At 35.3% G+C, this 20601-nt stretch overlaps 5 protein-coding genes across 5 annotated transcripts; 1 reads left to right on the top strand and 4 right to left on the bottom strand.

Moving 5' to 3' along the window:
* Nucleotides 1–151: 151 nt before the first annotated feature.
* Nucleotides 152–3700, bottom strand: LOC123907248. Its single transcript, XM_045957434.1, has 3 exons — nucleotides 3573–3700; nucleotides 3379–3477; nucleotides 152–2243 (listed from the first exon to the last, which is right to left on the bottom strand). The coding sequence occupies exon 3, from the start codon at nucleotides 2216–2218 to the stop codon at nucleotides 626–628; it is 1593 nt and encodes a 530-aa protein (XP_045813390.1). The 5' UTR covers nucleotides 2219–2243; nucleotides 3379–3477; nucleotides 3573–3700; the 3' UTR covers nucleotides 152–625.
* A 1291-nt stretch (nucleotides 3701–4991) lies between these two features.
* Nucleotides 4992–7825, bottom strand: LOC123907247. Its single transcript, XM_045957433.1, has 2 exons — nucleotides 7664–7825; nucleotides 4992–6559 (listed from the first exon to the last, which is right to left on the bottom strand). The coding sequence occupies exon 2, from the start codon at nucleotides 6532–6534 to the stop codon at nucleotides 5209–5211; it is 1326 nt and encodes a 441-aa protein (XP_045813389.1). The 5' UTR covers nucleotides 6535–6559; nucleotides 7664–7825; the 3' UTR covers nucleotides 4992–5208.
* Nucleotides 7826–10498: 2673 nt separating this feature from the next.
* On the top strand, nucleotides 10499–11153 carry LOC123904681. The gene is made up of 2 exons (XM_045954315.1): nucleotides 10499–10945; nucleotides 11040–11153. The coding sequence occupies exons 1-2, from the start codon at nucleotides 10499–10501 to the stop codon at nucleotides 11151–11153; spliced, it is 561 nt and encodes a 186-aa protein (XP_045810271.1).
* A 1367-nt stretch (nucleotides 11154–12520) lies between these two features.
* Nucleotides 12521–14064, bottom strand: LOC123907246 (protein ALP1-like). The gene has a single exon (XM_045957432.1). The coding sequence runs from the start codon at nucleotides 13967–13969 to the stop codon at nucleotides 12743–12745; it is 1227 nt and encodes a 408-aa protein (XP_045813388.1). The 5' UTR covers nucleotides 13970–14064; the 3' UTR covers nucleotides 12521–12742.
* Nucleotides 14065–17434: 3370 nt separating this feature from the next.
* On the bottom strand, nucleotides 17435–20411 carry LOC123907245 (thioredoxin M3, chloroplastic). The gene is made up of 2 exons (XM_045957430.1): nucleotides 20145–20411; nucleotides 17435–18063 (listed from the first exon to the last, which is right to left on the bottom strand). Exons 1-2 carry the CDS (start codon nucleotides 20407–20409, stop codon nucleotides 17744–17746), a joined length of 585 nt encoding a protein of 194 aa, XP_045813386.1. The 5' UTR covers nucleotides 20410–20411; the 3' UTR covers nucleotides 17435–17743.
* Between the last annotated feature and the right edge of the window lie 190 nt (nucleotides 20412–20601).

The raw sequence follows: 20601 nt of genomic DNA, 5'->3' as shown, positions 1-20601 counted from the left end.
ATTTCACTATTCCCTCATCCAAACACTCACTTAGTGATCTACTTGCAACAATCACAGTAATGTTCAATTCAATCAGTTCGAACTGAACTTTCTAAGTGCAAAACCATAAAAAGAATGATGTTCAACTAGGAATGAATTATATCTTAACAAGTCACCATCCATGAACAAATTGTATTTCAATATCCAGATTGGATTTAGGATAAAAGTGGAAACAGTACTACTTTTACATATTCTCCCAACTGCTGAAAATAAGGAGCACAGTAATTTTACAAGGTTCAAATACATGCAGGCCAGTGACTATAAAAAAACACACTCGCCCAGCATATGTTTACAAAACATAGAAGAAAAAAATGACGTTGCAAGGGAGAACATATATTTTGACCCTTGGTGGTAAACATTTAAGGGTTCTCACAAAGAGCACCCCCAGGTTAAGAAATCAAAGAAATGGAACTTTTTTTAATTGAAAAATATAGCATTAGTAATATTGAATACTACATTTTTCAATAAAAATGTTTCACGTTTGATTCCTTAACTCGTGCTCCTAAGGCATTCATTTGTGGAGTATTTGCCTTAAAAACACCAGAAAGGTTAAAACAAATAGCAAGCTCTCTCTTGCTTAAGTTTTCTAACTACCAATAGCAGCCAAGAATTTCCTCTTGCTTACTGGATCCTCATGCAATGCTACCACGTCACTCACTTTCTCCAACAAGTCCTCCAACTTGTTCACGCCAAATATCTGATATTCCAATTGTTTCTTGTACCGTTGCTGGTATACAGCTTCAAAACAACTTAGAAGTATCTGACAGGAATAGCTGACCAGAATCTCCTGCAGCTCACACTTAAACTGCTCAAGAACACGGCCATCAATTTCACATCTGGCTGCTCTCCCTTTATTACACTTGCCGGTAAAATTTCTTTCCTCGCGTTCTTCTGTGACTACTCTTTCTTCATCTGACAACTCATCCGAAGAGCAGCCACCAATGACAACATTTGCATTCTCTTCCAGTTCCCTTTTTCCTTTCTTATCTTTCTTTGCAAGAGACAACGGAGGAGCACCTGATCCTCCCTTCCTGCTTCTGAGATACACATATCTGCGAGCCCCTTTCCCTTCCACAGAAATGGCATCATCCATTTTTTTGAAAAGATCAACCAACTTAAATGCCCCATATTCAGATATGAAGAGTGGCTTACCATAAATTTTCTGGTACTCCGCTGGAACTCGGACTAAGGGCAGACATCCTCCAGAAAGTTCGAGCAACCTTATTATCTGACCCTTGAGACCATTTAAATCCCCAGGCTGTACCCATAGCTGGCATTCAGTATTGTCACTAGAAGGCACAGGTCCTCCAGCAACATCATTCAATCCAGATGGAAGGCTATATGATCTCAAAGAAGTTGGCAAGTAAGACACATGCGGTGAGTTATATTCAGACAGAGATTGTGATACCACTGAGAATTCCCTCGAGTTGTAATAGCTTTGTGACATCCCTCTATAAACTATTGCTTCTTCTTCATTTTGTCCATCGGTGCTGTCATTGATATGGCACCCCATCAAATATCCAGAAAGCTCAACTGAACCACCACGGGGTGGCGCCAAAGCCTTTGAGGGGGGGACGAAACCTTCTCCACGAGCCACAACAGGCCAGTCCCAGACAAATTTACCAGCATTGCATAGGGCAGAAGAAACACCAACCCCAGCAGGGATGACAAGAATTATAGTGTATCCCCGCTGACCAAGAATGTGTAGCGCTGGAGCAAAATCAACATCACCAGAGATTAGCATGATGGAGGATGGTGGGGGATTGTCAAGAGCAAATAAGAACATGTCGACCAAGATTGCTTTGTCGGCAGCGTCTTTTCTCCCGTTGGGAACATCAATAAGTTTAACACCAGTTCTCTGACAGCCCTCTCTAAGCCGCCTAGGGAAAGCATTGAAATCCCCATAAGCAGAAAACATCATAACAGCTCCTGTAATTACTGGGTGTACCTGCAGAGCCATTCTTATATTACCCGCCACATCTTCTGGGCGTACATCACTTGGAACAGGACAATTTTCAATATCCCAAAGAATAGATACTGGACCATCTAAGGTGCTACGGCATTGCTGGCTTATAGGACATTGAATTATGCTTGCATTTGATTCAGCAATATTTTTCCCCTTCTGTTCCATGGAGTCCAACAACATTGTTGGTGTAGATTTGTTAGTTGAGTTAGCCATCAGTGTACTACAACACCAGAATTTCCTGCACAGGATGAGTAAGGACATCATTAAACAAAACAAAATCTCAGAAACATGGTCTTACACAATAGTGACAAGGCAATACAAGACCCTAAATAGGCGTAAACCTTACAGTTACACCATAAATGTTAAAAACAAGACCTGCAGAACTATGAAAGTGATGTTTTTCTCTCCTCCAATTAGAAGGTAATTAGAACCGCTAGATCGAGAATCAGAGCTGATGCAAGGTTGCACAATGCAAAACAATGGTAATGATACCAAAAAAGGACCAAGATCCTTGAACACCACCACCACACCCAAAAAAAAAAATTGAATCTGGAAGACAAAATACTGAGCATACAAAATGAATTCCAAACACCACTTCACTTTATATGCATCAGTTCAATCCATATATTCAATCTATATTAATGGATGATGACAAAATAAGACTACAACCGAGCATTGTCCTTTGTTCATATTTCCATCATTACAAGGGTCTGTCATCACTTATTAATGCACACTATGAGTGATTCAAATCAAAGTAACCCCAAACAAAATTTTCAACCCTTAACCACCCTATACCATCATATACATTGAGGGCCTGTTTGGATAACCTTATTTTTGAGCTTATGAAAAATAGCTTATGCAAATAAATAAGCTTTTATGTTAATTGGAAGTTCTCGCTAGTAAAAATTGTATCTTCATAAGCTATTATTTCATAAAATACCTTAACAAACTTATAATTTATTTGTATAAGTTATTTTGCATAAGCTCAAAAATAAGTCAATCCAAATGGTCCCAGAATCAAGAGTCCTAAACGACATCCAGACCAAGACTAACAAGCCAAATCAAAAGAAACATACTTTATGCAACTTCCAATACTTATCTTCACAACAAAGCAATCGAGTAAAAATTTCAAGTTCCACAAAACCTAGGTCTAGCAAACCAAAATTTAGAGCAAAGAAATTCAATTAGAAAAAAAAAATTAATTAAAACAAAAAACACAAATTTACATTCCAAATTTCTCATCTTTATATGCTACTTAACATAAACTAATCTAATCAGAACCAAATCGGAGCAACAAAAACAAATCTTGCAGAAAACTAAAAACCCAAAATCTCAAACTAATAACTAGTGGAAGTAAATAAACAAAAAAGTACCAATAATTAATGGGAGTAAATGGAGAATTATTGAAGCGATTATGGGGAAACAAATCCGATGAAGCTCCACACGCGTGAATCCGTGATTGAGGTGCTGTTCTATAATAAGAAGTAGATAAATGATGAAATCACAAAGAACATTATCGTACAAAAATCGCGTGATTATGAGAAAAAAGAGAGAGAAAGGAAAGAACCTAGTTGGTTGGGTGTAATTTTGAAGAAACACAAGATTAGGACAAGAGTTGGGTTAGGTCGGTGGATTATTATATACTACTGTGGATCAGAATTCAAGATAGTGAAGACGGTAATTGGTGGCTTCCATAGTAAGGTAAGTAGGTAACTAAGGTTTTTATTATTATTTTTTGGCTTTAATGCAGTTTTGATCCCTTATTTTGAAAAATCTGAATTTTTGATCCCCTATTTTAAAACTCAGCACTTTTGATCCCCTATTTTAGTTTTTTGTTAGTTTTAGTCCCCCACTTCAATTTGGTCAGACTTTTGCTTATGTGCCATGCTCACTGATGACGTGGCATTGTACATGTGGACAAACAATTTCCTTAGATAGTGTCCCGAGCCCCAATCTTTTGCTTCTTTGATTGCAGTGATGTAAACACACGATCATCTTTAAGGAATCCCATTGCAAAACATGCATCTCTATAGGTCAAATATTGTGTGTCACCAATTTTTCTGACATCATCATAGCAAGTTGTCCACATGTACAATGTCACGTCATCAGTGAGCATAACACATTAGCAAAAGTTTGACCAAATTGAGGTGGGGGACTAAAACTAACAAAAAACTAAACTAGGGGATCAAAAGTGCCGAGTTTTAAAATAGGGGGATCAAAAGTTCAGGTTTTTCAAAATAGGGGGATCAAAACTGCATTAAAGCCTTATTTTTTTTAATACTCTTTTTGATAATGTTTTTAATACTCTTCCATTTATGTTAAGTGTTTCATTTGAATTTTATAAATGTTATGAATCAGTTCAAATGGTAAGAGTTTTGGTCTCTTTAAGCATGTAGTCCGAGATTCGATTTCTGACTCATGTGTATTGAACAAAAATTCAGTTGGAAGAATTCACCTTGTGTACCCTACATGTTTCTCGACGGAGATTAGTCACTGTTAATGGTGGTGAAAACTTAATATCAATATCATGGTAACAAAAATACCGATAAAATGAGTTTTATTTGCTTAAATTAAATACCTTTATTATATTATTATGTTTGAAAAATTAAGTTGAAATTTGGTACAAAATAAATACAAGTTGTAAAGTTACTATGTGAATGGTCCGCATGAGCATAACTCAATTAGTAGGGATATTGTATTTTATATGCAGAGCCGAAATTCGAACCTGAAATTTTCAACTTATTCAACTCAAGAGATGAATTTTTAGTCATTAAGCTACTGGATAAAATTTAAAAAAAAAAAAAAGTTTACTAGGTGAATTTGAAAAATTGTAGAAGTCCTATATTGGACAGATTACACAATGTCTTTCCTATAAATTCAATAAGTGGACACTAATTCCTAGTGATTTTATTGCGATTGTCCCCCTTACCTATTTGTGTCCTATAAATATCACTCACATTGTATTGTAAACGACACACTTGAAAAAAAATACAATATACTTTCATCTGTATATAAGGAGCACAGTAATTTTACAAGGTTCAAATACATGCAGGCCAGTAACTATAAAAAACACACTGGTTCCTCATGCAATACTACCACATCACTCACTTTTTCCAACAAGTCCTCCAACTTGTCCACGCCAAATATCTGATATTCCAATTGTTTCTTGTACTGTTGCTGGTATATAACTTCAAAGCAACTCATCAATATTCAATACCAAGCAACTCATCAATATCAAACATGAATATCTGACCAGAATCAGAGCTGGACAGATATTTCAACAGACTAAGCTTATTCGACAACTCATTCTCATACGAAGAGCAGCCACCAATGACAGCATTTACATTCTCTTCCAGTGCCTTTTTTCCTTTCTTATCTTTCTTTGCAAGAAACAGCGGAGGAACACCTGATCCATCCTCCCTGCTTCTGAGATACACAAATCTGTGAGCCCCTTTCCCTTCCACAGAAATGGCATCATCCATTTTTTTGAAAAGATCGACCAACTTAAAGGCCCCATATTCAGATAGAAAGAGTGGCTTACGATAAATTTTCTGGTACTCTGCTGGAACTTGGACCAAGGGCAGGCATCCTCCAGAAAGTTCGACCAACCTTATTATCTGACCCTTGAGACCATTTAAATCCCCAGGCTGTACCCATGTCTGGCATTCAGTATTGTCGCTAGAAGGCACAGATTCTCCAGCAACATCATTCAACCCAGATGGAAGGCTATATGATCTCAAAGATGTTGGCAAGTAAGACACGTGCGGTGAGTTATATTCAGACAGAGATTGTGATACCACTGAGAATTCCCTCGAGTTGGAATAGCTCCGTGGCATCCCACTATAAACTATTGCTTCTTCTTCATTTTGTCCACCGGTGCTGTCATTGATATGGCATCCCATCAAATATCTAGAAGGATCAACTGAACCTCCACGGGGTGGCGCCAAAGCCTTTGAGGGGGGGACGAAACCTTCTCCACGAGCCACAACAGGCCAGTCCCAAACAAATTTACCAGCATTGCATAGGGCAGAAGAAACCCCAACCCCAGCAGGGATGACAAGAATTATAGTGTATCCCCGCTGACCAAGAGTGTGTAGTGCTGGAGCAAAATCAACGTCTCCAGAGATTAGCATGATCGAGGCTGGTGCGGGGTTGTCAAGAGCAAATAAGAGCATGTCGAGCAAGATTGCTTTGTCAGCAGCGTCTTTTCTCCCATTGGGAACATCCATAAGTTTAACACCAGTTCTGTGACAGCCCTCTCTAAGTCGCCTAGGGAAAGCATTGAAATCCCCATAAGCAGCAAACATCATAACAGCTCCTGCAATTACTGGATGCACCTTCAGAGCCTTTCTTATATTACCCGCCACATCCTCTGGGCGTACATCACTTGGAACAGAACAATTTTCAATATCCCAAAGGATAGATATTGGACCATCTATGCTCTCATTTGATTCAGCAATGTTTTTCCCCTTCTGTTCCATGGAGTCCATTGACATTGTTGGCGTAGATTTGATACTTGAGTTAGCCATCAGTGTACTACAACACCAGAACTTCCTGCACAGGATGGAGTGAAGACATAATTAAACAAAACAAAATCTCAGAAACATGGTATTACACAATAGTGACAAGGCAATACAAGACCCTAAATAGGGGTAACCATTACAATTACACCATAAATGTTAAAAACAAGACCTGCAGAACTATGAAAGTGATGTTTTTCTCTCCTCCAATCAGAAGAAAATTAAGTGTAAAAAAAACTATCAAGTATTAACACGGGCTACTAAAATGTAATTAAAACCACTAGATCAAGAATCAGAGCTGATGCAAGGTTGCACAATGCAAAACAATGATAACAATACCAAAAAAAAGGACCAATATCCTTGAACACCAACACCACACCCAAAAAAGTTGAATCCGGAAGACACAGTACTAACTAAGCATACAAAATGAACTCCAAACATCACTCCACTTTATATGCATCAGTTCAATCTGTGTATTCAATCTGAATTATAAGAGTCTGTCATCACTTAATCATGCACACTGAGTGATTGAAATCAAAGTAACCACAAACAAAATCCACAACCCTCACCCACCCTATAACATCACATACATGGAATCAAGAGTCATAAACCCCATCCAGACCAATATTAAGTATTAACAACCCAAATCAAAAGAAACATACTTTATGCAACTTCTAACACTTATCTTCACAAGAAAGCAATCAAAGTAGATTATTAATAATGATTTCTCTGTTGATTATAGGTAATGTACAAAATTAACAACAAATTACATTAAATCAACAAAGCGCAAAAACAGACAATTAATTATGGGTGGTGATGATTTCTCTTTTGATTACAATTTGGTACATTAAATCAACAAAAAACAGACAATTAGTTCAATGATCAACGATGTAGAATTTTGCTTCTTCACTCTCTACCCTGCTCACTAACCCCAGCTTAAGAATTAGACTATGATCTGCAGTTTTTGTTATATTTATCTTATCAATAAAATGTCCAAATCAGATGTTAAAATTACCAAAGTTACTAAACTATACACTCTCAAGTGAGCTTGGTTGTCCCTGTTGAACTCAAAACCAAGATACCGATTCGTGATCTGGAGTAAGCTGAGAACAATAATCATTAATTGAAAAAGGCATACCTTTAGGGTTGTGGCGGAGATTATGCGGCGGCGGCAAAGATTAGCGGCTGAGAAGAAAGGTTTTCGTGTTTTCGCGCAAGAAAAAGGTTTTTTTTTTTTTGCGTGAGAAGAAGAAGAAACAAGGGTTTTAGCGTGTTTTCCATTGAGCAGTGATATTTTGACAATCATTTTATGATTTTTAAAATATTGGTTGATTTTATGACAATCAAATTTTTATTAATACATAATTAAAGATATTCGTAATCAAACTTATATATTAATGTACGTGCAATAATCAATGAAGTCTTATATTTTGGGACGAAAGGAATATGATATTATTAGTATTTATCTTCTTTTTTTTTTCTTCGAAAATACTAGTATTTATCTTTCTGTTTGTGTTTTTGAAACATAAAATATATTTTGAAAATCGTTTTTTAAAATATTTTGTCCTTTGAAAAATGTTTACCCAAATCTATGAGGGCAAAATTGTTCAATTTTAAGGGGTTTAGAAAGAAGTAAGAGTTAAACCACTAGGTTTGATCTACTTATTAGGAGTTTGGTTAGTATCTTATAGATTTTGTGTTCGATCCTCAGCTCATTATAAATAAAAAATAAAAAAAAAAGGCAAGAACTAATATGCCCCCTTAGGGCATTTGTTAGTGTACTATTTGAAGAAATTTTATATTAAAACTCGTGTATTTTATGATTTTAGAAGTCAAAGATTTATTTTTTTTAAGATAAAATTACTATTTAAAGTAACTTTAACATGTGTCTTTAGAGTACATGAGAATATGTTACCATACCCATGATAGTGAAGACGGTAATTGGTGGTGGCTTCAATAGTAACATAACTAAGGTTTATTTTATTTTATTAATTTTTTTTAATATTCTCATATGAAGCGTTTCATTTGAATTTTACACATTTTTTAAGATAGTAACTAATTGTGTTGATTTTAAAGATAAAATGGGTTTTATTTACTTGAATACCCTTATTATGTGAAAAAAAGATTAGTTAGAATTTGGTAAGAAATAAACACAAGTTGTAAGATTTAGTAGAGCTACATGTGATTTGAAAAATTGTAGAAATCTCACATCGGAAAGACTACACACATTAGTATTCTCTTCGGTGTTAAATATACGAAAAAATTTATTTTCTAGATTCATTAAAAATCTAATGTATCTAGTTCATAATTAAGACTAAATACATTAAATTTTCAATAAATATAAAAAGTAAAGTTTTTCTTATATTTAGAATTAGAGGGAGTAGATTTTATAGTTTTTATACTTGGATTGTTGTCCCCCAAGGGTATCTAATTTTGTAAATGGGAGAAAACGCAATCACTCTTGACATCCACATGCATAGCTAACTAGGTTAATTAAATGAGTACTCCTTCAATCTTTAATGGATGAATCCAACCAAGTGTCATTCCAAACATTAACAGAACTTCCATACCCAAATTAAATTACACAAAGCGCTGATTTATATCATTCCACCACACCTTGGAACTCCCTACTAGATGAAATAATCAGTGCCTTTCATTTCCACTCCACCACCTGCAATGGCACCGCAGCCATACTTCCCATGCAAGACATGGCATCGAATACTCGTGTCACCCTTGCGCAAAGACACCAACCCGTTTTCATGAAACAAACATCATTCATTTGGGTGAGGTCTCTAATAGTTTGCCCTCCAAGCGATTTAGGAAGAGTTAAAAATGAAACTTGTCTATAATTTTTGGATCTCATGAAGACAGATTCTAGGAAGCGGCATAGTCATCAATCATCATCAAGTTAAGAATGCAGATGCCTATTTTGGTTGCGGCTAGTGGGCTTTGTTTGTACCTCCATTGGCTAGTAAAGATTTTTATTTTTCTAAAACAAGTTAAGAATGCTGCAATAGAAAAGAGTACTAGTATTTACCATGACTGTGTAATCTGACATATATATATTTGTTTTGTCAGTAATTACTCTATTGAATTTGACTTTATTTTTCAGATTTCAGAATGATATTTATGTCATTACAATGAGTCAAAAAGTATTATCATTACAACAGTCAACCTAAGTACAGATTAGCAATACCTATAGACCTACTAACAAAGGAGTCTTGGATTTGAACACAAGTCATGATGTTTCCATGAATAGAAGATTATATTGCCATTAATAATCAATAGGATAACAGTTACTGTTCAGAACTTTAAACTAAACAATGAATGAATGAATCAACAACCAAATTCGCTGTAATTATTTTGTAACCCTTCAATATTTGGAAGTTATAGTAGTAACTAATGCTAAATGATGATATAGATGACCTCATTTAAAAGGTTAAAACTCTCCTGATACACTCATGTGGAAAGGGAGAGAAATGTCAATGAGCATGAATTTCTGAAGCAACTTCAACTAAATAAAAAACAAAGAATGAGAAAATTGTTAGCTAATATTAATTTTTTTCAGACCACTAAGAACAGAAAAAGAGCAATTAATTAACTAACCAGTAATCAAATACATAATCACAAGTTGGTATGATGCAATTTGCAGTATATTTAAAGAAGCACAAGACTAAATCATATTCAAAGGGATCCATCTTTGTTGTGGTTAAGATACGGTTCTTTTGCCGCTAATTTTCTGTACGGCGAAGGGAAGGAAGGCCTCAAACATGCATCAATCTGGTGGAGGGATTTATGGAAGCTAGGGGGCGCAGAGGAAGATAATTGGTTTGGTAACAATGTAAGCACCAAGCTCGGTGACGGAAACGATATCAGATTTTGGAAGGAAAAATGGATAGGTACAGCGCCGTTATGTGAATTGTTCGCTTCTCTGTATTCAAAAACCATGCAGCCAGATGGTGTGATTACGACCATGGGCAAGTGGGAGCGAGATATTTGGATTTGGAAGCCTGAGTGGTCAGCTTTGTTATCCGAAACCGAATCTGTTTTCGCACAGGATTTACTGTTAATTCTGGACCAGGTTAGGTCTTTACGGACAGGGAGTGATCGGCCAAGATGGAATTTACATGCTGCAGGTTTTTTTACGGTAAAGTCAGTTTATGTAGCATTGCAGAACAGGTCTGCTGTGCGTGATATAGGGCCAACTACGGCGAAGGCGTTGAAGTGCCTTTGGTTGAATAATGTCCCGTCGAAAGTAAGTATATTCGGTTGGAGGTTGTTGTTAGAAAAGCTACCAACTAGAGAGGCTTTATACAAAAAAGGAATTATCACAAATATACACGAGAGGTGTTGTGTCTTTTGTTATAATGAAGTAGAAGATACTCAACATATTTTCTTCAAATGCACTGTTTCGGAACAGGTATGGAGGCATATTTTCAATTGGATGAGATTGCAGTGTGTTACCTTTGTTGATATTCCAAATCATTTTACTGCTTTTGGAGATTTAATAACAGGAAACGATAGCAAGAGGTTCCGGCACATTATTTGGTTGGCAACAACGTGGAGTATATGGCGTAAACGCAATAACATTTTATTTAGAGGAGACTTCGTTAATGTGCCTTCTTTAGTGGACCAGATTATTTATATTGCTTGGTTTTGGTTTATAGGTCGATTATGGAACAATGTTAACGTAGTGTTCTCTGATTGGTGTAGCAATCCCTTAGATTGTTTTCAATGTATCTAAGATTTTGTTCTCTGATTTTGTTTTTGAATTGTAGCAATCCCTGTACTCCTTATAATTCAATTTTGCTTATAAAAAAAAAAAAATATTCAAAGGGATCCTGAGGTTTTAATGCTAATAATTTGGAGTAGTTACAAAAATATACACTAGTATAATGTTAGCTAGGTAACAAATCCTACATTTAACTCAGTATGAAAAAAAAATCCCACATTTAACTGCCTATCCTTCTACAGGATTCATTTAAATGCCATTAATGATCGTCGAGATTAAGTTTTAATGAACTCGCATTCTAAAATGACCAAATCTTTTTGTAACTACAACATCCATGAAAATCTCTGTCAATTTTGCAAGGTGCATTTGGCTAGCATGTTACAGTTAACATATTTTATCAAATCAAACCTTAATTACAAGCACCAGTCAACAGAAAACACGGACAGAAGTTAAACTAAAACACACAGCCGTTCCAGCCTGCAGAACGCACAGCAGAGCAGTGGTAGCCATCAGCATGTGATCGACTCAAATGCAACGTTGACACAACGTGATACTTATGATGGTGGAAGCAAAACCTCTCAAAAAAACATAAGCTTCTTCAACAACGCAGGCGCAATCGGGGGCTGGATTACATGTGATTATCGTGGCAGATTTATACTAGCATGTTCCAACGTTATCCACCAAAGATTCGACACAATTGAAGGGGAAGCTGTGGCAATTAAGGAAGCTTCTGTTCTTCAATGTTTGTTTTGAAAGTGATTCGAAGAGTGTTGTTGACGCTATTTCCTCTAATTATGTGGGTTCCTCTGAGTTTTGTATGCTAATTTCTAGTATTAAGACTTTGTTTCTGATTTATCCCAACATCGAGGTGAAGTTCATTAAGCGTCAAGCGAATAGAGTCGCTCACACTTTAGCTAGGGCGGCCTATTCTTGGTCTAGGCGTTGCATTTTCGATTCGATTCGATTCCTCCTTGTATTGAGAACACTTTGATTAATGAAATGAGTTGAATTTGATTTTGTCAAAAAAAAAAAAAAAAACTAACAGCAGCATAAACAAGTTCACTTGTCTCAAGCAGTTCCAAAAGATCGGTAGCATCGCAATAGCAATATCAAATAGTCAGGAAGACATAAAATTGGTATAAATGTCAAATGGTATGAATTATGAAACTCTCCAATTCCAAAAATGCATCACAAAACAGTATACATTTTTGAACTATCAAGTATCAACTATCAGAATCTTTAGTTTTCTCAAGCACCACAAAAAAACCAATCTAATTAAATCTATAACATTATCAAAAGACTTGTAAACAACAAATATGAATATCCTCAAAAAATTATAACTATGAAATGCTCAAGAAGCAGTATTTACATTACCGCGACCACACAAATTAACAAGTGTGAAAGCTGCAAAATTGCCTATATCTTGAAACATCATGAATCAGTATACCTTTTCCCCCACCAATTTAGAATCTGAACCGAACTGAACTAACTAATTTTCTTTGCCATAGTCGCCAATGTTGCCCTCATCGCTAAAGCCTTCGAAGTCTTTAAAGGATCATCCTCCAATACAAAAGGATTCACACTTTTCCTCTCATGTTCAAAATCACTAACCAAAGCAGAAAAATCCTCCCTCATCAACAAACTATTATGAAGAATCGAACAAGCACCGATATAAGCCACAGCCATCTTAATTTCCTCGCAAACAGGCCGACTGAGAACACCCCATTTCCTCAAACTAGCATCAGTTTTAAAAGCCGGAATCCGCATTAGTTCATGAGCAGCATTGAAATTCTCTTCCACAGAACCAGAAACAGTCACATTATCAGCAAAAGGTACCATAAGCCAAGGAAGTAAAGGATACTCAGAATCACCAATCAAATACTGATTAACCCCTTTAACAGAAGAATCATTCAAAAGATTTCCTTCTTCTATATCATTAAACAAACTGGAACCTTTAAGAATGGTAGAATCAGTTCTATGACCGAAAAACCCGGCGGCAATGCTGAGAATTCTGCATGTGGAATCAACAACTATCTGAGCTGCAATTGTGGATTGTTTTTGCTGGTGTTGTTGGGATGATGGTGATGAAGATGAAATTTCAAAGCGAGAGCAGAAAACAACGCCGGAACAATTAGGCAAACCAGAGAGTGATTCGAAATTTTGTGCAACGGATTTAAGCTCCTCGTTTCCGTTAGGGAAGGAAATCCAGAAACGAAAATTGGTACAGAGGACTCTACAGAGTTGTTTAACACAGAATTTGGCTGCAGAAACAGGAACGTTAAATTGATTAGAAATTTGGGTATAATCAGAACCGTTAGCGAGACGGAAGAGACCGATACCGAGACGAACACCGGCGGAGAGGTTAAGAGGGAAAAGGTAAGAAGGATCACGACATTCAAGAAGTGGTTCGAGTAAATTGGTTAACCATTCGAACGTTGAAGAGGTCATGAGGAAGGTATTAGGGAACCAATCAGGGTTAGGGATGAGACGGTGGTGGTGTTTGGGGCGTTTACGTTTGCGGGAGAGGGTGGTTGTGACGGCGGTTTGTTGAGAAAAGAGGAAGTGATGGATGAGAGAGAAAGTTGTGGAATCGGTGGAATTGGAGTGGAAGGAATTAGGGTGGAGAGAATTGGGAGGGAAAATGAGGAGAAGGATTAAGAGGAGTTGAGAAACTAAGGAAGAAAGTAGCGCCGCTAATTTGCGAGATTCCATGATGATGGTGTTTTTTTTTGTTTTTGTTTTTTGGGAGAGAAAAGGAACGGAAATCGAGGTTAGGGGTTGTTAGAGTGAGTGAGTGAGTCTTGGGAATGGGTAAAGGGTAGAGAGATTATTATACTGTGACTCTGCTGTGCTGTGACTGTGTGTGTGTATAATACTGTCTTTTCATTGGCTCTAAATATAACCTTCTATTTCGGCGCCGTTCTGCCTTTTCGAACCTTCTATTTTTGTGCTCACGTATCATTATATTCTTACATCCAAATTTACACCTTTTCACTCTTTCTTTCCATTTTTTCTAGACTAAGGTTTAAAAAAAAAAGCAGTTCGTTATCGCGAAAATGGCCGCGACAAAATGATATAAGTAGTTACTGTTAATGTATTTCACCATTTATGTCAGGTAAAAAAAATCCGCCAAAATGCTGATATGGCCGCGACAAAACGTCGTTACGGCCGCCATAAAATGTTACTCCCTCTGTCCTAATTATAAACACTCTTTTAAAGATAAAATTTGTCCTTAAATATAAGCTCATTTTCAATTCTTTAAATACATTTATTATTATTTTTTCGAACATAACCCGATATCTAGGGATGGCAATGGGTAGGGTATGGGTAGGGTACTATAGTACCCATCCCCATACCCGCAGATTGAAAAAATACCCGTACCCATCCCCATACCCGCATGGGTAATAACTTTTGCCCCCGTCCCCATACCCTATGGGTACCTAGGTACCCATACCCGTACCCGTTACCCGCATTTTTACTAAAAATAAATTGATCAATTATAAAATATCATATAATTTTAATAGAATTACAAAAATTTCAAAGATTTTAATATTGACTAATGAAAATTATAAACAAAATTATTACTAACTTTATGTTAAAGTTCATATTTATGTTAAATATTCACATTATTTTTATATTATGTTATAAATAAATATTTTTATTAAAAATATGTAATAGTTTAGTAGAGTTGTATTGTTTTAAATTGATTTACATATATTATAATATAATAATATAAATAAAATAAATAAATATATATTATGCGGGTATGGGGCGGAGTGTGTACTAAGGTACCCGTACCCGCACCCTTACCCGTTCATTTTTGCGGGTAATTACTCATACCCGTGCCCGTACCCAAAATGCGGGTTTTTACCCTACCCGTTGTGGGTAATTTTTGCGGGTACCCTCTGGGTATGGGTCAAATTGCCATCCCTACCGATATCATCTGCATGCAACGGTAGAGATTAATCTATTGAGTCTTATGAGATCTAAATAGGCGATAAACTCTACCTAAGAATTTTAACATTGCTATATACTCAAGTTGTGGATCGAACTCGACCTTGGTTAGGCTAGAAAATAGATGTGTCATCTCTTCTAAGCGTTACTAGTTCCAATTTATTAATTACCGCAGATTATTGTCCTTAAAAGAAAACAAAAATCATTGTCTTAATTGAATAGCAATTATAATTTTTTTTTATTTTTTTTAATAAGCAACTTTAGTATTACAATGTTATGTTAGTTTTTTCTTTTTTGTCAGAACTTGAACCCTGAACCTCCTGCTCCTTAACTCATAGCTCAACTAGTTGGGCTACCTATCCCACCCCATGTCTTTTAAAATATATAACCTCTTCAATTAGTTGAATAATCGTTCGGATAGGCCTCAAGAGTCGTTTTTTTCTTTTCACCACAAGTATCTAGCCCACTGAACCGTCTAATATGGTTTGGGGGTCAGTTCTAGCATAAAGTGGTTTTAACCTTCTCTTGTGATCCTCTCTGCTAAGTCCAGCGTCAATCACCACTAAACCAACTAACTATTAGTAAGGGTCGAATATTAATAATGTTTACTGGTAGATTATATAAGTCTTAAATTGAGCAACATGAGTTGAACTCACGTTTTTGTGAAGTGTGAGTTAATTTTTTATAAAAAAAATACTCCTTCCGTCCCAAATTATAAGAGAAAATAAAAAAATTACATTTATTAAGAAAAAGTAAAACATGAGAATTTGAAATATGTTTTTGTGTGTTTTCCTTGGAATAAGTTGCATAGGAAGATGTAAAAACAATTTTTATTGGTTGTTGTTTATTGTGAAAATGGTAGAAAGAGAAAATTAAATGCAATTTGCATTTAATTTTATGAAAATAAGGAAAAAATATTCTTGAAAATGACTTTCTCCCTTATAATTTGGGACAAAAAAAAAAGGTTTTTTTCCCTTATAATTTTGGACGGAGGGAGTATGTTATTAAAAAATAAAAATCTGAAGGATTATTCAAAATTAAACAACATATCTTTCACTTTTAAAATCTTAATTATAAAAAATAAATCAGATCAATTCCTTTAATGAAAAGAATGAATTTGAATATCGGTGTTAAAAACTCGTTCTTACTGTTTCAACTTAAAATCTTGAGAAGATGTCATGTGTAATGTGTTGCATCCCTTACAACATAGAGAAAGTTATGAGTGTTTCTTCTTTATTTGTACCTGAAAACGGTCAATATTGTAGGTATAGAACTTTGTACCTAAGTTTAGTCCTTACTAAAAATGTTTAAAAATGAGCATAAGATTTGTCAAATAAAAAAATAATGAGCATAAGATTATAAAAACTTCATTTTAATTTTTAAGACTCTAAATAATTTTATATAAATTTAACTATTAATTGAGATATTTTCAGATTTTCAGATTTTCAGATTTTCCGAAAGGCAAAATGGGATTTTAGGGGGTATAAAAGATATGTGGGGGCATAAAGAGAACTCATCCTTTATTATTTGTTAACATATCCTTGATCCATAACTGTCATAAATCATAATAAAACCCTTTCAATATCTAATTAATCACGTTTATAGTAGGAAGTTATGATAGTATTGTAAGTGGTTACCATATGTTTGGGATTCTCTAATTAATTAATAGGCTATGACAGAATGTCTGCCCTAGAGAGCTGGACTAGGTATGCTCAATTAAAATGGCACACAACCACCACCGTAGCACCTAGCCAAAGAGACGAGAGAGGATACACCGATTAAAATATGCATGTGACGGTATCAGATCAGTTCGTGTTCCAGGAAGAATTGTGTTAGTTGGCCTTTCTCAATCGAGTTTCTGTGAGAATTGGATATCGATTTTTAATCTATGATTTATGTATATTGCAAAATAGTCGCATAAGTTCATAATCTAATCAAAACTAATCCTGCAATTGCAAAACTTGGCAATTAGCAACATTTGAACATGGTACTATCATGTGACACTACATTGTTCTTTGTCAAGGGATATAACTTCTAAGGTTGATTTGGTAGCAAAGATGACTGAGTTAAAGAACTGAGTGATAAGGAGGTTGAAAGTTCGATCTCCACTCCTAACATAATACAAACATTAGCCCTTTCAAAAACAAAATTTGTCGAACGCACATGCTTGATTGGTATACAAAAGTCATAAAACAAGGGAATAATTGGTTGAATAAAGGGAAATAAGAACATGGTAATCAAATTGAACTTTCAGAACAACAAATGTTGTTCAAGTCGGGTACAAAAGAAACAAACAAATTCAACATGTATCTAAGCAATACTTTTCAAGAACGCGGAACATTCATTACTAAAGCAGACTCTTGAGGTCACACCTAGCTACTGAGAAAAAGTACATCCAGTATGTACAAGAAGAACTAAGTAATGTTGAGCGCCTGACAAAATAACCGAAAAAATTAACCAAAATTCAACATGACCACCAGCAAAGGCAAAAGTTTATCCCATAACTGAGATTTTGTCCACACAGATCCATGTTTAAGACTCGAGCATCTTCTCAATTGCAGACACGTAAAATTCTTTTGGCATGGTACCAACTACAGCATCAAATTTCTTCCCGTTTTTGAAAAGTAAAACCACCGGTACCGCCTTAATTTCATACTCATCAGCAACTTGCATATCAGTGTCTGTGTTGAGTACAAAGCACTTGAGTCTTCCAGCATACTCTGTTGCAATCTCGTCAATTACTCGGTGTACCATCTTGCACGGACCACACCAATTTGCAAAGAACTCAACAAGGACTGGAGTTTCACTTTTCAAAATCGATTTTTCCCACAGATCTTTGTTAACTGGTATAGCTGCCAAGAAACAACAAACTCACATTAATTAAAAGGCCATCCGAGTATAATACACATTGACATTGAGTTCACAAAATTGAAACCAGAGATCTGGCTAAAAGTAAGAAACACCAACGGTAAAGGTATGACCCTTGCACTGAGTGAAATATTTCCACAAAATTCCTGCTTTAAGTAATATAGTTCATGTAAACAGAAAAAACTTCCTACTCATTGTAAAACACAAACTATTTCAGATGCCCTTCCATGTGGTTGATTCTTTGCAGTGAAGGGATATAATGTAATCTCATTCCTAATGTTAGGTCCTGTTCTCGTGAATAAATTCAAACAAACTTTAGTTTGTAAAAGAAACATTTACACTTAAATATACACCATGGAGGTCAGCCTGTGTAAGCATCCAAGCCTATAAATGAAATGAAAGAACCAAAAAAAGAAGAAAATGAGGAGGGAGGAGAGCACAAATTAAGAAAAATAATTGAGAGCTTCTCCATGTTAAATTTCTTCAGAAGTAAAAAACAAATATGACAATTCAAACATATCAAATTGGAGTCAAATTCTAAAAGATATGGAAGAAAAAAACATACTGTTGTAATACAGCTAGGAACTCAAACCAAGGATTACTACATTGATCAACTAGGCCTTGCAACTTCGTGAAAATTATTACTTAATTAAGCAAGATCAAACTGATCCTAAGGTTTATAATGATCCTAATCTATAGTTAATTGGTTACAAGAATACATCATTACGGTGGGTCATATACTGAGTTTTTAGGTCTAAGCAAAATAATTATACGGTACGAGACCATATGGAATATGTTTGACCTACCATTCCTCAGAAGCTACTTTAGTCTTTAGGCACAATGAAAGTCTCGTCACTTACATAGAAAGTCTCGTCACTTGATCCAAAATTAATGTCTCGTCACTTCCTCATAATTAATGTCCATGATCCAAAATGAAAGTCTCGTCACTTCCATAGAATTTACCCAATTCTTTTTTAACAGAAATATTAAAGAAGGTTGTTTGATCTTAGTTCTTTAAAAAACAATCACTTGAGTGACACCTAATAACACTTCAAAGCTATCATTATGCTAAAATCACATAGTGACATATTTGTATTTCACACACCTTACTAAAAAAACTAATAGAAATTTAAGAATGTGAAAAAGTATCAAAGCCAAACAAAAATGTTAATTGAAAAAAATTGGAAAATACATTAAAAAAATAATAATAATCTTATAAACATTACCAACATAGGAACATAGGTCCATAATTGGTCTATAATCATCTAAAATATCAAATACAGAAAGCATTACAGATGCAATTCAAGCAAACCTGTTTTTTCAAATAAACCTTAAGCACCACTAATATATACTAGTAATTACAGCTGTTAATAATTTTGTTTGAATTTCCAATTTTCAATAATGTAACTTTGAGATAACCAAGATGAGTTCCCTTAAGACTAATCATTTAGGAGAACTGAGTTCGATTCCTAGTGGGAACAATTCTTGACCAGACTTTACTTACTTCGCGGCCGAACCGAACTCTGGATTACGGGTTCCCCTTCCCCCCGGAAACCAGAAGGTTAACACAAAAAAAAAAAAATGTAACATTGAGATTACACATTTCATAGAACCCTCCAAGTATCATTATTCCAAAGAAAATCAGAAGCCTAGAACTAAGAACAAAAAAAAAGAACTAGGTTAACTCTGATATACAGCACCTAATTCTTGATGTTCAATACTTGTAAATCATTTACCTAGCAACATGGGCACTAATTACTTGTACGACGAAAGCATTGGATCTTGAATACACAAGACAATAACAAACACAAACTTGATCTTGATCCTAACTCCAAATAAAACCTAATTAGTTAAAATCTGGTGTTTATCCCTTTTTGGTTGGAAACAAACAAGAAACCCCAATAACAAAAATAGCAAGGAAATGTAGAAAGAAATCCCAATAGTAATAAAAGATATAAAAAAGTTTCCCAGTTATTTTGTATACGAAGTTGAATAAATTAATCATATCATTTTCATTTATTTATAGTAATAAAAGGAATGTAGAAAGAAAGAAAGAAATGAATACCTGTGGTTTGTTGACGCAAAGAGCGAATCTTGGGGGAAAGATGAGGAGGGTTTTGAAGGTGAAGGGGTTTGTGGGTAATTCGGGAATAGAAGGGAAATGAGGGAGAAGGAGTAAGGCGTGAAGGGGAAGAAGAAAAAATGGGAATGTGAGAAGAGGGAGTGAGAGAAAGGGAAGTAGAGGAAGAAGCAGCCATGGTGAATGGTGATAGTGATTCGTGAGAAGAACTTGTGTGAGTGAGTGAGTCACGAATGAGAAAAGAGAACATAGCAAAACAATTGGAATACCTCCTCCCGAAATTTTAAAATTCGTTGAATACCTCAAAATTTGGAAACGTCAATCAAAGAGAGCAATTTGACTGGTATTTGCCTATTTCCAAATTTCAGAAGATTATTTGTCGAATTTTAAAATTTCAGGGAGTATTTGACATATTACTCATTGGACCGCACTACCGCAGAAA

The sequence above is a fragment of the Trifolium pratense genome, linkage group LG2, assembly GCF_020283565.1.
Source record: "Trifolium pratense cultivar HEN17-A07 linkage group LG2, ARS_RC_1.1, whole genome shotgun sequence".
Taxonomy (NCBI): domain Eukaryota; kingdom Viridiplantae; phylum Streptophyta; class Magnoliopsida; order Fabales; family Fabaceae; genus Trifolium; species Trifolium pratense.
Note: the sequence above shows the minus strand (reverse complement) of the source record. Positions and strands in the feature narration are given on the sequence as shown.

Coding starts and splice junctions, on each gene's coding strand:
- LOC123907248 (XM_045957434.1), bottom strand. CDS start 2,218: ATGGCTAACTCAACTAACAAATCTACACCAACAATGTTGTTGGACTCC.
- LOC123907247 (XM_045957433.1), bottom strand. CDS start 6,534: ATGGCTAACTCAAGTATCAAATCTACGCCAACAATGTCAATGGACTCC.
- LOC123904681 (XM_045954315.1), top strand. CDS start 10,499: ATGGGCAAGTGGGAGCGAGATATTTGGATTTGGAAGCCTGAGTGGTCA. Junction 10,946..11,039: donor AATGCACTGTTTCGGAACAG/GTATGGAGGCAT, acceptor ATTTAATAACAG/GAAACGATAGCAAGAGGTTC.
- LOC123907246 (XM_045957432.1), bottom strand. CDS start 13,969: ATGGAATCTCGCAAATTAGCGGCGCTACTTTCTTCCTTAGTTTCTCAA.
- LOC123907245 (XM_045957430.1), bottom strand. CDS start 20,409: ATGTTCTCTTTTCTCATTCGTGACTCACTCACTCACACAAGTTCTTCT. Junction 18,064..20,144: donor TTTGCGTCAACAAACCACAG/GTATTCATTTCT, acceptor GTTTCTTGGCAG/CTATACCAGTTAACAAAGAT.